Here is a 14,310-nt window from a genome sequence, read left to right as displayed (position 1 = left end):
ATAGTATAATTGACAATACTTTATAACTTTCAATTGCCATGCAATTGTACTTTGCATTATTATTTTAGATATAGTTTTATATATTTGCTATAACTTGAGCTTTTTTGTGTTTACTTTAGAACAAAATTCAGTAATGGAAGGTCCTCCTTAGATTCTATCCAAAAGGGTTTAGTTATTGACATGTCGGAAATAATCTCACTACAGCATGTATTCTGCTATAACAGAAGTCCCTCAAGCCAAATGATAAAGCACAAGGCTAGGGGATCAAAGATAATGTTAAATTACCCCTGTTTCTTCCTATTACAAGCTTTCTTCCAGAATACAGAGACATTAGAAAATGAGAAAACAATAAGGAAAGAGGCTCATGTGTTTATTAACACAGAAACTATGTGCTTTTGTGTAACTAGACGGAGTGCAGGCATTTGAGCATCAAGGTACATTTCTGATATATTGGGGCAGTGCTCTAAAGGTAGAATTAGAAGTAATATTTGAGTAATTAGACAATAGCTGAAGAAATCAGGTCTCATGTTCTGCAATGTTTTGTCTTCTTACTTTCAGATCCAATAGCCTCTTGGTGTTAGACTCTGAGAATAGCCAGTGGAGTATCATTTTGGAGTATGAAAGAGTTGCTCTTTTGTAACATTCTCTATAATGCTGATTGAACTTGAGCATCCTTCTCCCTTATGATCTGGAAATAGTAACTGTATAATCAAGGTGTGTGCGTGTATGTTCTCTGTGGCTTTGCATATCTATCCCTTGAAACTAGAAGCAGTAAATTAATTGCCCCGTGGCTGCTGGCAAGCCCTCTAGGCTTGAGGATGGGTTGCTGCTCAGACAGTGGGGTATGAGAAGTTCCCAGAGAACTTGAGTTAGTATCTGTCAAGTTCACTTTGCAGGATTCTGGTTGCTGGTTTCACTTAATGAGATTCCTGTCTGTCCTGGATTCCTGGTCTACACCTGCCTTGAACTCTGGGGTTCCCCGGCTGTTACTGCTTTAACTCCTGACTTCCTGCCTCTTCTGATCTCTGGTAACTGCTTACTTCTTGTACCTTCTTTGATGTGCACGAATGTCTGATCTACTGTGCTTTCTTTCTGTTTATCTATATTGTTTTACAATTGCAAAATAATGCATGATACATTCTCACACATAATAATATGCATAATACAATCCCACTTTTTTTATTAAAGAAACTGAATATGTTTTATGTCTTATCTAGAAGATATATACAGGTTTTTTTTTGCCTTTTTTTTAGGGCTGTACCTGCATCATATGGATGTTCCCAGGCTAGGGGTCAAATCGGAGCTGTAGCCACTGGCCTGCACCACAGCCACAGCAACGCCAGATTCGAGCCAAATCTGCAACCTACACCACAGCTCATGGCACCTCCTGGTCCTTAACCCACTGAGTGAGGCCAGGGATTGAATCTGCATCCTCATGGATGCTAGTCAGATTCATTTCCGCTGAGCCACAATGGGAACTCCTACAGTTTTTTTTTTTTTTAATTAAAAAATGGGATTGTATTATGCATATTATCCTCCAACTTTTTTTTTTTTTCCTTTTAGGCTGCACCTGTAGCATGTGGAATTTCCCGGGCTAGGGGTCAAATCTGAACTTCAGCTGCAGGTCTATGCCACAGCCCACAGCAACACTAGTTCCAAGGCATGTCTGACACCTATGCCACAGCTTGTGGCAATGCTGGGTCTTTAACCCACTGAGCAAGGCCAGGGATTGAACCCACATCCTCCTGGATAGTAGTCAGGTTCATAAATATTTTAAGGATTTATAAGCTGAGAACATGTCCTTTTATGATGTCATCCTTTTCCTGATGGTTATTTTTAAGAAGGAACCCTAAAGGTCTGGGAAAGTCCTAGATTATAGTGGCATTTCCCAGTGAATAGACTCTATGACTGGTTTTATACATATATATATATATGGGTCAGGCTCTCTAGGGAGGGAGAAATTAGAGGTACAGGCACACACAAACACACACACAAATATACATGCTTATTGATTTGATGTTGTCTTCTAATGAATGAAGAGACCATATGCTTTGCAAGTTAGATTAATTTTTCTGAGTTGGCCATTTATTATAGTGGTTATGCTTATGCTTCTAGATTCAGTTGGATCTGTCAATATAAACCATTTTCCTTGGAGAGTCTTCAAGTTTATTTTCCTAAATCCTAAATATATGGAGCAATTTGTTAAAATATTGACATCCATTTTATGTCAAGTCATAGGATTCAGTAGGATCAGAGGATTATTGATCTGGGAAGCCATTAGTCCCCAGGATCGTAACAATAAAGACTCTGTGGTGGTAGCTGACTCATTCATTTATCCTGCACACATTTACTGCATCCTACTGTGTGCCAGGTACCAGAGATATAAGGATGACTAAGACATGGGCTTCGCCTGAGCTCACAGGGCAAGGTGGAGTGGCTGTAAGTAAGCATACAACAGGATGAAAGAGAACACAGGAAGTGATGCAGAATCTCAACGGGAGGAGAGAGGATTTCCGGGAATCATTGGGCTCATAACTTTTGACTTTGGCCTTGAAAAATGAGCTTGATTTTGCCAGCAGAATAAAGGAAAGGACATTTGGGCAACATTCCAGGAACTTCTGGGATGTGCAAAGGGCAAAGGCGTAAAAGCATGGGGGTGAGTTTGTGGAATGTGTAGCTGTAGTGTGGAGGGGGCGCTGGCACGGGAAGCCAGAGGGAGGCTCCGGGCTAGGCTGCAAAGTTTCCTGCATGCCATGCTGAGGAGTTAAAACTATCTTGAACAGAAGACCTTATACAAGAAAGGAACCAGATCAGCATTTTAACAAAGCATTCATGGTCATTGGCTTTGTGTGGGCACAGACACCACCTAGAAGGTCACGGATATGCCCTAAGCAAGAGATATTTTAGGCCTGAGCAGTGGCAGTGAAAATGGACAAGAGGAAAAGGGTTAGGGGTTTGCAAGGACGAAATCCGTAGGATTGAGAGGGATGTGGCTGAGGAAGAAGAGGAATAAGAGCTAGGGGGAAAGTAACTGGAGAATGAATTAGATGGAACCACTAGATAGAGGTTTCAGCTACTAAGCAAAGCCAGAACTAAAGGGAAAAGAATATGCCTGACTTCAGTTTGGTACATGGGCCCATGGATTAAGGGATATGCAGGCAGAGATGTCTGATTAGTGGATGAAAATATTGAATTAGTGCTGCAGAGGGGGTTCAGGCCCAGACATCTCAGTTGGTTAAGCCACCTGCATGCAAGAGTCAGCTCTAGGAAGAAAAGGAGGTTATCTAGGAAAAGCATGTGTTGCAAAGAGAAGAGGCTCTCCTGAGAAACACCAGTCTTTTTTTAAAAAAAATTTCTTGGAATATAGTTGACTTACCAAGTTGTGTTAATTTCAGGTGTACAGCCAAGTTAATCAGTTGTACGTATACATATATACATTTCTTTTCAGATTCTTTTCTCATATAGGTTGTTACACAGTACTGAGTAAATTTCTCTGTGCTATGCAGCAGGTTCCTTTTGCCCATCTATTTTATATATAGTAGTGTGTAGATGTCACTTCCAGCCCCCTAATTTATCCCTCCACCCACATTTCCCCTTTGGTAAACATAAGTTTAGTTTTGAAATCTTTTAGTCTGTTTCTGTTTTGTAAGTTCCGTTGTATCACTTTTATTAGATTCCACATATTAGTAATCTCATATCATATTTGGCTCCCTCTGTCTGACTTATTTCACTTAATGTGATAATTTCTAGGTCCATCCATGTCGCTCCAAATGGCATTTCATGCATTTTTTATGGCTGAATAATAGTTCATTGTTTATATGTACTACGTCTTCTGTAGCTTTTCTTCTGTCGATGGACATTTAGACTGCTTCCATGTCTTTGCAATTGTAAATAGGGCTGCAGTGAACATGGGGGTGCATGTATCTTTTCAAATTATGGTTTTCTCCAGATGATGATGTATGCCCAGGAGTGGGACAGCTGGATGATATGGTAGTTCTATATTTAGATTTTTAAGGAACCTCCAATCTGTTCTCCATAGTGGTTGTACTGATTTACATTCCTGCCAACAGTGTAGGAGGGTTCCCTTTTCTCCACACCCTCTCCAGCATTTGTTGGTTTGTAGACTCTTTGACGATTGCCATTCTGACTGGCATGAGGTGATACCTTACTGTGGTTTTGATTTGCATTTTTGAGAAACACCCGTCTTTAGGAAGAACGTGGGTCTGTAGAATGTAAGCATCCTGCAGCCGAGATGTTTGCTTTGCTGATTGATGTGTCCCAAGCATTTTGTAAATACTTCTTAAATGAATGCATGGTCAGGGGGGGGCGATAAATCACCCAAGGAGCCTGAGAAGAATCATCAGAGGTGAAGGAGGAAACCAGGCTCTGAGTGATATTGCCAACAGCAGGGAGCAAAAGAGAGGAGATTTTTAAGCAAGGGATTGGTGAAGCGTATCTGATGCTGTTGAGCAGGAAAGGTGGGAGGGGACTGAAAACCTTGATTGAGCAGACCTTCCACAGTGTATGGAAAGGGAGCTCTGGGGAATATATGAGAAGGAAGTAGCAAGGAAAGTTCCCGAGTGGTTGTCTGGTGGAGGCATTGGAATTGAGCCTCATGTGGATTATGGGGAGTGGACTTGGCACTTGCTACCCGTAACCAAATCTACAGTCTCTGCTTTAGCTGTGACAGTGGCCGTGGTTCTCCATATGTGGTCCCCATACCAGCATCATTAGCATCACCTGAGAACCCATTATCAGAGACTCAGTAGGTCTGGTTTTTTTTTTTTTTTTAAGATGTTGGAGGTCGTTTGCTATATTCTCCTTCACTGAAGCATCCCTTCTACAGTGACTCTGCCCAGCATTCATTTATGCTGTGTTTAATTGCCTTTTCCACGTTGCTGTCCCAAGGCTTGCAGTGCTGGTATAGCCACAGCCAGCTGTGTACATTTCATCAAGTTATTTCAGTGTACTGGGCCTCATTTTATCATTTATAAAATGGTAATAATTATAGTACCTAATTTAAAGAGCTGTTACTTCAATTAGTTAACAATAATGGCTAACATTGTTTTTATTTATTTATTTATCTTAGGGTGGGGTCAAAATCAGCATGTTTTTATATTAATGATAACTCTTTAAATTAGTAAAGATGCAGTGAAATGGTAGGTGTACAAATTTATACATTTTTTTTCAGAAAGCAATTTGAGTGTATATATCAAAAACCTTTAATATGTCACTGGGGTGTGTGGTAACAAACTTTCTGGGTGATTAAGGTACAGTCGGAAGTTTGAGAATCACTGGTCTGTGACATAATTTTGAGAAAAATTAGCACAACTGAGCTAATATGCCTCTAAAGAGGGAGATTCTGCGAGTTCGAAATCTGGGAGCCAAATTTGCAAACCAGAGATCTGGAGCAATGAAGCACTGTCCTCAGGCCTGAAATGCAACGCGGGCTCAGCTTTTATCTGTGCAGGTGGAAAGATGAGCTGGGCTGCTGCATGCTACTGAGTCTCAAATTTCCTGTTGTGACATTAAACAGTATTATCAGAGGACATGCTCTGCTTTAATAGAATGTGGTTTGACTTTTATTCAGGGCCTGGACTTTCCTAGTTCTACTTTCCTGGCCTTAAAATACCATCTGATATTCTTATCTTTGGGGTGCCATATGATTGTCACTGTTGAAAAAGCCTGAAACACTGGCCAGTGTTTCCCCTGATCCTCCTGCAAGTTTATCAAAACATTTGTTTTTGCCTTACCAGGTCTGCGAACTGGATATTATCTTTAATTTTGAAAAGGCTTATTTTATCCTGGATGAATTTATAATGGGTGGAGAAATTCAAGAAACATCCAAGAAATCTGCTGTCAAAGCCATTGAGGATTCCGATATGTTACAGGAGGTCAGTACATAGTTTCTCCTGCTCTTCGAGAAGATATTGTTGGTGGTGGTGGTGGTGATAATATATTAATTGACACTTGTGTGGTTACTCTGTGTCAGGTACAGTTTCTAAGTTACATGCATTGACTTAGTTATGGTAGCAACTCTAAGAGATAGGTGTATTGTTACCCTCCTTTTAAGGATGAGTAAACTGAGACCCAGAGAAGTTTAATGACTGCTCAAGGTCACCCAGTAAGTGGGGAATAGAGATTTGAACACAGGAATTGGGCTTCGGAGTCTTTGCTCTTCATCTTTGAGCTTTTCAGTGAGGATCCTTCCCTGTCAAAAGAGTATTAAATATTTGGTGCTATTCTTTTCAAGGATAATTTTATGGGAGGTGTAAAAGGACTTTCATTAAAATATCTGTGCTGCCCTGGGAAAGCAGACTAGCAGTGTCTTGTTATTTCATTTGCCTGGGATTCTAGGGCTTTATTCTTGAAGATGGCATTTATCATTTTAATTAAAATTTCGTGCCTTCCTGGAGAGGCTGTCTGTGTATTCCTATTTGCATGAATAAATTCAGGAATTCTGTGGCTTGCTTGCCAAGGGATAAATGGACTCGGAAGCATCCATCCATTCGCTCACACTCCTGACTCTGTGATACTTATATAAAATACACTGGGGTTTTTCTCCGAGATACGGTCCAGTTTGCACTGTCCCTAAGAAAGAAACTTACCTACATTAGCCCCTTCATTCCTCTCAGGGGCTTCACCCCACTGACCTTTGCCCTCCCCAATGAGATGATGCGACCGGCCCCCTGCACAAGCATGCCTTTGAGGGCCTGGATCCTGTCCTACCTCTGCCATCTCTAGATTCTTCTTCTCACAGCATCGTTGGGCCTTTCTATCTTTCTATTTTCATGAGAGCAGATCAGAAGATTCCAGAGCATTATAAATTGTCTTTTAAAAAATTGGCATTAAAGCCGTTCTTGCTGTTGCCCTGAAATAAGAGCCTGCCTCAGTTAATAATTAACTGGTATGATTTCCCAGCAACTGTTTTGGTAAATTTTTGAGCTGATGACTTGCTCCTGCCCATCTAGGGAACCAGCCCTTAGGTAAATGGACACAGAGAAAGAAGCAGGGTACCCCCGAGCCTTGTGTCTGGCTCCTAGGAAGCTGATGTGTTTATTTCCAGAGGTGTTATTACCTCAAAAAAAAATGCATTTAAACTTTTGATGTTTACTTGGCTCCCTCCAAAGGCCACGGGAAGGGAATTTTACAAAGTACTTGAGAAATCAGTGGTTTGGAATTTCTCATAAAATATGCCAGGGGGTTCTTTATAATTCTGTCCTCAGGGTCCTTACTGTGGAATCACCTTCTAGGAGAAACAAACCTTTACCAGGGTCTTTGACACTTCCATAATGAAAGCTCCTTGAATTGGGGCCAAGACACATCTGGGCTATTTTGAATTCTCTGTAGGAAATAAGAGCTTTAAAGAGCTTGCAGGGTATCTGGTGCTTCTAGTTCCATTTAAGTCTGGGAAGCAGGTATCGCCTGCTATTTCAAGAGTGAGGGTTTTTTTTATTTAATGATTTTTATTTTTTCCATTGTAGTTGGTTTACTGCGTTCTGTCAGTTTTCTATTGTACAGCAAATTGACCCAGTCACACACACACACACACACATATGTGTGTGTGTGTATATATATATATATATATATATATATATATATATATATATATACATTCTTTTTGTCACATTATCCTCCATCATGCTCCATCACAAGTGACTAGATGTAGTTCCTGGTGCTGTACAGCAGGATCTCATTGCTTATCCATTCCAAATGCAATAGTTTGCATCCATTAACCCCGGATTTCCAGTCCATCCCGCTCCGTCCCCCTCCCCCTTGGCAATCACAAGTTTGTTCTCAGGAGTGAGGTTTTTCACACTTAAACATTAATTGGTCATTCATGTCCCTGGTGATTGAGTGAAGGGTCTTGATAGGTAGGTCTCAGGGGACCCTCCATTCAGCCCCCACATCCCCAAAGTGAGTAGGCAGAGTGTCATGACTGCTCTCTAAAGCTATCATTTAATTAACAGCATCTGCCAAAGAGAAACACTGTTACCAGTTTTCCCTTGGGAGCTGGTATTTCAGCTGGGTTGAAGAACATTTGCAGAGCTGGTTAAAAAATTGACTTTGTATATCTGGTTGGAGAAGTTCAGCATGAAAAGGCACAAGCAGTGTAATTGTATAAAGAGAAAAAAAATGACTGCTTTCTTTTTTTCCCTCTTGTCCTTTGCTCCTAAGCACATATTTGTACTTGCCAAAGTTTAAGGGAGGCCTTTGTAATATTGCTTTTCCTTTGTGCACAACTGAAAATCTCAAAGTGGCCCTGGACTTTTCTCTGACCCCTACCCAGTAAAAGGTTTTCAGAATAAAAAGACTGTCTCCACATATTTAGTAAGAAGATACATAGTCTTAAAGCTCTAAATGCTCTGAGCTTATTCTGAGTGTACTGAGGCCCGGCACTGATAATAAGGAAAGAAAGGAACAATTAATTGGTTGGGGATGATTTTAAGAGGCACCTTCTTTTGAAAGTACCTGTGGACAATGGTGCAGAAGGATTGGAAGGAAAAAGAAATGCTAAAAGGAGACGATAGCGACCTTCAATGAAAGAGGTTGCGATTCTTGGGGTCACCAGTTGGGGGCGAGAAACAGAAGCTGTTCTGACCACTGAGTAAGAAAGCCAGTTAAGAAGGGAGGGTCAAATGGTACCTCATTAGGTCAAGCGATGGGATAGATGGGACACCGTGTACGTGTGTGTGCAGATTCGTGAGAAATGGCTAGGTGCTCCTCAACACTGTTACCCTTAAAAGCACAAACTACATTAGACAGCTGAGCCAAACCATAGTGCTGTAAAAAGTTGTGGCATGCAGAGTGCTGAATGCACAGGAAACACCACTGTGCTGAATGAATACCTGGAGGGGTCCTGAGATACCCTAGTCCTGTTGGCGGAGGGCCAGGGAAGAGCCCTTTAAGTTTGTGCCAGCCCTAAAAGTCTGGTCCTGGAGTTCCCATTGTGGCTCTGTGGGTTAAGAACCTGACATAGTGTTCTATGAGGATGCAAGTTCAATCCCTGGCCTTGCTCAGTGGGTTAAGGATCTGGCATTGCTGCAAGCTGTGGTGTAGGTTCACAGATGCAGCTCAGATCCAGCGTTGCTGGGGCTGTGCTGTAGGCTGGCAGGTGCAGTTCCAGCTCTGATTCGATCCCTAGCCTAGGAACTTCCACATGCTGCAGGTGCGACCATAAAAAGAAAAAAAAAAAAAGTCTGTTCCGCCTTTAAAGTGGAAAGCTGAAGAAAGTACCGACCTCATGTGTCATTGGCTTATGTAAATTTGAGTAACAGCCCAGCTCATAAAGGGCAGCCAGTGCAGTCTTTAGCACAATGAATTTTCCAATGGGGTGAAGCAGTGCCAATGACTTGAGGCCAATGACCTGTGAAGCCAGCGAAGTTGACAACTCCAGGGCTATCTCTAGTCCAGGCCCCTTCCAAGGCTGCGGGCTCATATTGTCAAATTTGCAAAGGTAAGCTATCTTAACTGCAAAGAATTTGTGGCCATGTAATGAATATACAAAATATTGTAGAAAGGTGTCAGGCATTTAATGAATGAAACCCATATGCTATTATTCTGGATTTTGTGATATTTGTCTTTAAAACAAAATTGATAATGTACTCTCATTTCTTTTCCCATTCTTTTTTTTTTTTTTTTCTTTTTTTAGGGCAGCACCCGAAGCATGTGGCAGTTCCCAGGTTAGGTGTCAAATCGGAGCTGTAGCCACTGGCCTAAGCCACAGCTACAGTAATGCCAGTTCCAAGCTGCGCCTGTGACCTTTACCACAGCTCATGCCAATGCTGGATCCTTAACCCACTGAACGAGGCCAGGGATTGAGCCTGTATCCTCACACATGCTAGTCAGATTTGTTTCTGCTGAGCCACGACAGGAATTCCTCTTTTCCCATTCTAAATAAACTTTATGCCCAATTTGGTATTTGTAATTTTGCATTCCTTTTAAAATAGTATAAACTCTAGGTACCATGAGACAGTCATGGGCCCCTGGCCCATGTGTTACCCCTGCCAAGTTTAAAGACATGGGCAATATCTGTAAGAGGAGGTACAGGGCAAAAGTCTTAAGGTGTGGGCTTCTCTTGGCCAGTGCTCATCCAGGAAGCATAAGAGCTTTATAAGAAAGTATGGATGATGGAGCACAAGTATGAGGACTGAAATTTTAAATAGAGCTGATGAAAACAGTTAGAAAACCTGACTTTGAACCTTAGTATCCTCTGAGCAATTTTGCCTAGGTATGATCTTGGTCTCTTTGGCCCATGCTGGTTGACATCTTCCCTGGCAGGTTCATGTGAATCAGCCCCCCGGGGGCAAGCGTTAGAACAGGTTGAGCATTGCCGACTGCACTGGCTTTGACTTACATGGATGAGGTAGGGGTGTTACCCAAGGCTGGGCCCTTGAACTCCCCTTTTTCTTTTTTGTCTTTTTAGGGCTGCACCTATGGCATATGGAGGTTCCCAGGCTAGGGGTCTAATCAGAGCTGTAGCCACTTGCCTGTGCCACAGCCACAGCAATGCAGGATCTGAGCCGTGTCTGTGACCTACACCACAGCTCACAGCAACACTGGATTCTGAACTACCGATTGAGGCCTGGGATCGAACCTGCGTCCTCAAGGATGCTAGTCAGATTCCTTTCCACTGAGCCACGATGGGAACTCCCCTTAAGTTCTCTTATTGATTCAACCCAGTGGCCACTGGGTTACACAAATGTATGTTTACAACAGAACAGAGTGGAAGAGCAAGTCCATCCATCATGCATCATTAAGGGCTTGCAACATCACTGTGATTTTCCTTCTTCCTATAACTGGTAATTCATTTAAACATTTTTTTAAAGTTCTGAGAAAAAATTACAGCCTCGTGACATATTAGCAAACTTGGTAAGTGATGAGGAGGATGAAGAAATATAATTTGTATTCTTTGGAGGAAGGCCTTTACAAAATACATGGAAGAAATTCTTAAGAATTACGGTGTGTTTATCCTTTATGTCTTAGCAATAAGATGTTCTGTATCTGTTGTAATAATACGTATGTTATAAATATATGTATGTAAAGATACATGTTATACAAATACAATTCAGATTTCTTCAGTACCTGTGCCCAGAGGTAGTCCTCATGACCATTGTAGCAGGCACATATTTCTGAAGTCAGCGTCATAGTTTGGCAGCTGTTACTTTAGCATTTCTCTTTTCAGATATTCATTTTGTGGTCAAGCTTAAGTTTTTCTCTGTTGAAAGTTATTTAATTCCAGCCCTACGGATTTGTATACAAATTATATTCAAACTTTGAGCCACCTTTCTTGATTAGAATGCAAAGATTTGTGCCCATATACACTTTCAAAAACTTCTTTTCACTAAGGGCAAAATAAAGAATGAAGAAGTTTCCACAGTCCAGGGAGTTCCCTGGTCGTCTAGTGGTTAGGACTCGGCACTTTCAGTGCTGCAGCCTGGGTTCAGTCCCTGGTCTGAGAAATGAGATCCCACATCAATCACCCGTATGCAGTGGCAAAAAAAAAAAAAAAAAAAAAAAAAAGAAAGAAAAAAAAGAATAAGTTTTCACTGTCTGCTAAAGGATGTGGTTTAAGGGGAAATTACTTAATCTGCTATTCTCTTTCAGACAATGGAAGAATACATGAACAAGCCTGCATTTTAACCATACAACTACTTGAAGACTCCAAGTGCTACATGTTGCGAACTTGTAAATAAGCAGTGCCTTGCATGGAGTTATTTGACAGAGCCTCTGGCACCATGCCAAAAATAACTTAAAAGGGATTATTTTTTTGTTACCTAGTAAAAATTAAAGTTGTTAACATAATATATTTATCATTATTACATGTCTGTATTATACTGTATATGACTATTTCAAAGTTAAAATAACTGCTTTCATAACTCAATAGACTGTGTATTTGTTAGCAGTGTTTTAACTCCAAGTCACATTTTGGAGCTACTTTAAAATTTGTTGCAATATGTTTGATCTGCTACTGATAGGATGAAAAAAATGTCTTGTAATAATCCATGATTTTGAAAGTAAAATATCTCTTGTTTCAGTGATACTTTTTCTAAATGTTTAGTTTCTTAAATTGTATAATCAAAATTACCTTGGTAGTTCAGAGTTCATACACAATGCTAGACATTTTTAATACACTTTAAAAATTTTAATACTGTAATTTCAATCCAGATACAGTGTATCTGATTTTAATGTCCTGAGTTTGTTAATTATTTCAGGGCTGGAATTAAGGGAAATGACCAAAGATAATATAGGATGTAAGTGTTTTTTATGTCTTGGAAGCTGCTATCTAGGCTGGTTTTAATTTTACCTTTTAATTAACTATAACAGGTGTTTCAGTAAGGTTGTGTTTTCTACATACTGTATTTATTTAGATTTTGAGATATCTGGAGATATGTCTGTAACTTACCTTATTATAAAAATAGTATAATAAAGATTAATAACAGTAGCAATAATAATTACTACTACTGTTTTAATAATCTTTTATGTTATAAGCACTTAGTTGCTTGAGAGATTTAGTTTCCAATATGTTTTCATGTATATACAATATATTTGAAGACATTGTTTTTTAGGCTTATTTGGAGCATTTAATATTATTGCAGCTTCTGTAGCAAGTGCCTTTCCTCCTTTTTTCTCTCTTCATCTCCCAAAGAAAATATTTGCTGTTGACTGTTATTATTGTGACTATGTCACATATATGCTTTCTGGAGTGAAAGTTCTATATAACCAAAGAGTGAAAGTGATCAGAACTTCTAGGGAAATGGCTTATTCTGTTCTGTCTTGGTGCCCTGCTTTTGATGTCTTACCTGTGTGTTTTCAATGTTAGTTTTGAGGTCTCATATCATCGTGTTGCCGTGGTTAGGGACCGTCTAGTGTTCTTCCTAAGAGGAATGTGGTTGCTGTTGGAGACTTCAACACGAGGGGCAAATGATCTCTCTGATTTACTTCGCCAGACATATTTAGGGAAAAAATAGCAAGACAAGAGCAGAAGAACATGAGGAAAAAGTTGACCAGCTCTTCAATATAACCATTATTAAAAGGAAACAACTCATTAGTATATGAAGGAATTATGGGGCTTAATAGCTATATTTCCTCAAATTAATCATGTATTTATAATTATGGCATCAGATTAAAGTTTGTCATTTTTAGCACTTGGTTGACTTTAGATCTTCTTTTGTGCTTTAGCCTTTTTTTTTTTTTTTTAAATATGGCAGAGCTCTTTATTTTAAAAAAACATTTCATCAAGGTAAACTTTGGGTAAATTGATCTCAGTTTTTCTTGTTCTTTTGGAGTTCTCCATCATTTTTGGAGGAAGTTATTGACTGAACCTCATTCAGAGGTACTCAACACACATTCTGGGGAATTCCATATCAGACCCTGTCTAGCTAGAGACAGGGCTTCTCGGAATTCTTGTCAGCAGCACACTTAGAACAGAAACATAACAAACAATATGGCAGTCAGACGTACATTTGAGGGATTTGGGGGACACCTTACATGGACATTGGTGAAAATAATCATTATATCATATAATTGTAGCAAAACTGTCAAGTGAAAGATAATAAATATTTAATTTGTACAAAACTTCCAAATAAAAAATTTTAAAGTTTTTAAATGAGGAACTTGAGTGTGTTTTTATGAAAAGAATTGCCTTTAAAAAAATCAGATGTTATGCTTGGCGTTGTTACTCGTAATTCCTGGTGAATTCACAGTAATATAACTTTTCATTTTCGTGGCAATTACCATTCAGGAGAAACTTCATAAGCAGGTGACAGCAAATGAGAGAACAGAATATAGTGCTTTGCTCCTATTGTCTTCTTTCTCACCATTCACCCACATTTTGATAAACTGATCTCTTTACATGTGGTTAATGACTTGATCATTCTTCAAATCTACTAACTCTTTTGCTTTCATTTTAACAAATGTAAGGTGACTTTTTTTTTTTTGTCTTTTTAAGGCCAGACCCACAGCATATGGAAGTTCCTAGGCTAGGGGTTGAATCAGAGCTGTAGCTGCTAGTCTACACCACAGCCACAGCAACGTGGGATCTGACCCTCGTCTTCGAACTACACCACAGCTCATGGCAACACTGAATCCCTAACCCACTAAACAAGGCCAGGGATTGAACCCACATCTTCTTGGATACTGGTTGGGTTCATTACCGCTGAGACATGACTGGAACTCCAAGTTGACATTTCTTATGATAAATAAAGTGAATTTTTATTTTGGACTTCTTTCCATTTCAAGTCTCATGAAATAATGATAAAGCTTTTCCATCAAACATATGCAGATTCTTCTACACCTAACAGTTCCTTA

General features: G+C 39.9%; 1 protein-coding gene across 2 annotated transcripts in view; it reads left to right on the top strand.

The window, feature by feature from the left end:
• The window catches only part of AP1S3 (adaptor related protein complex 1 subunit sigma 3), a 77,893-nt gene extending 63,978 nt beyond the window's left edge, over nt 1–13,915 (top strand). Inside the window, exons 4-5 of one of the 2 annotated variants that reach the window (XM_047773633.1) lie at nt 5,757–5,894; nt 11,608–13,915. In XM_047773633.1, the coding sequence (XP_047629589.1) occupies nt 5,757–5,894; nt 11,608–11,643 (174 nt within the window). In that variant the 3' untranslated portion in view covers nt 11,644–13,915. Of the gene's footprint in view, nt 1–896; nt 1,029–5,756; nt 5,895–11,607 lie in introns of those variants that run through there. The other variant, XM_047773634.1, reaches the window with a different exon arrangement.
• The last annotated feature ends 395 nt before the right edge of the window (nt 13,916–14,310 follow it).

This window comes from Phacochoerus africanus, chromosome 3 (assembly GCF_016906955.1).
Source record: "Phacochoerus africanus isolate WHEZ1 chromosome 3, ROS_Pafr_v1, whole genome shotgun sequence".
Taxonomy (NCBI): Eukaryota; Metazoa; Chordata; class Mammalia; order Artiodactyla; family Suidae; genus Phacochoerus; species Phacochoerus africanus.
The sequence above is the reverse complement of the archived record's forward strand: the minus strand, read 5'-3'. Positions and strand labels throughout refer to the sequence as shown.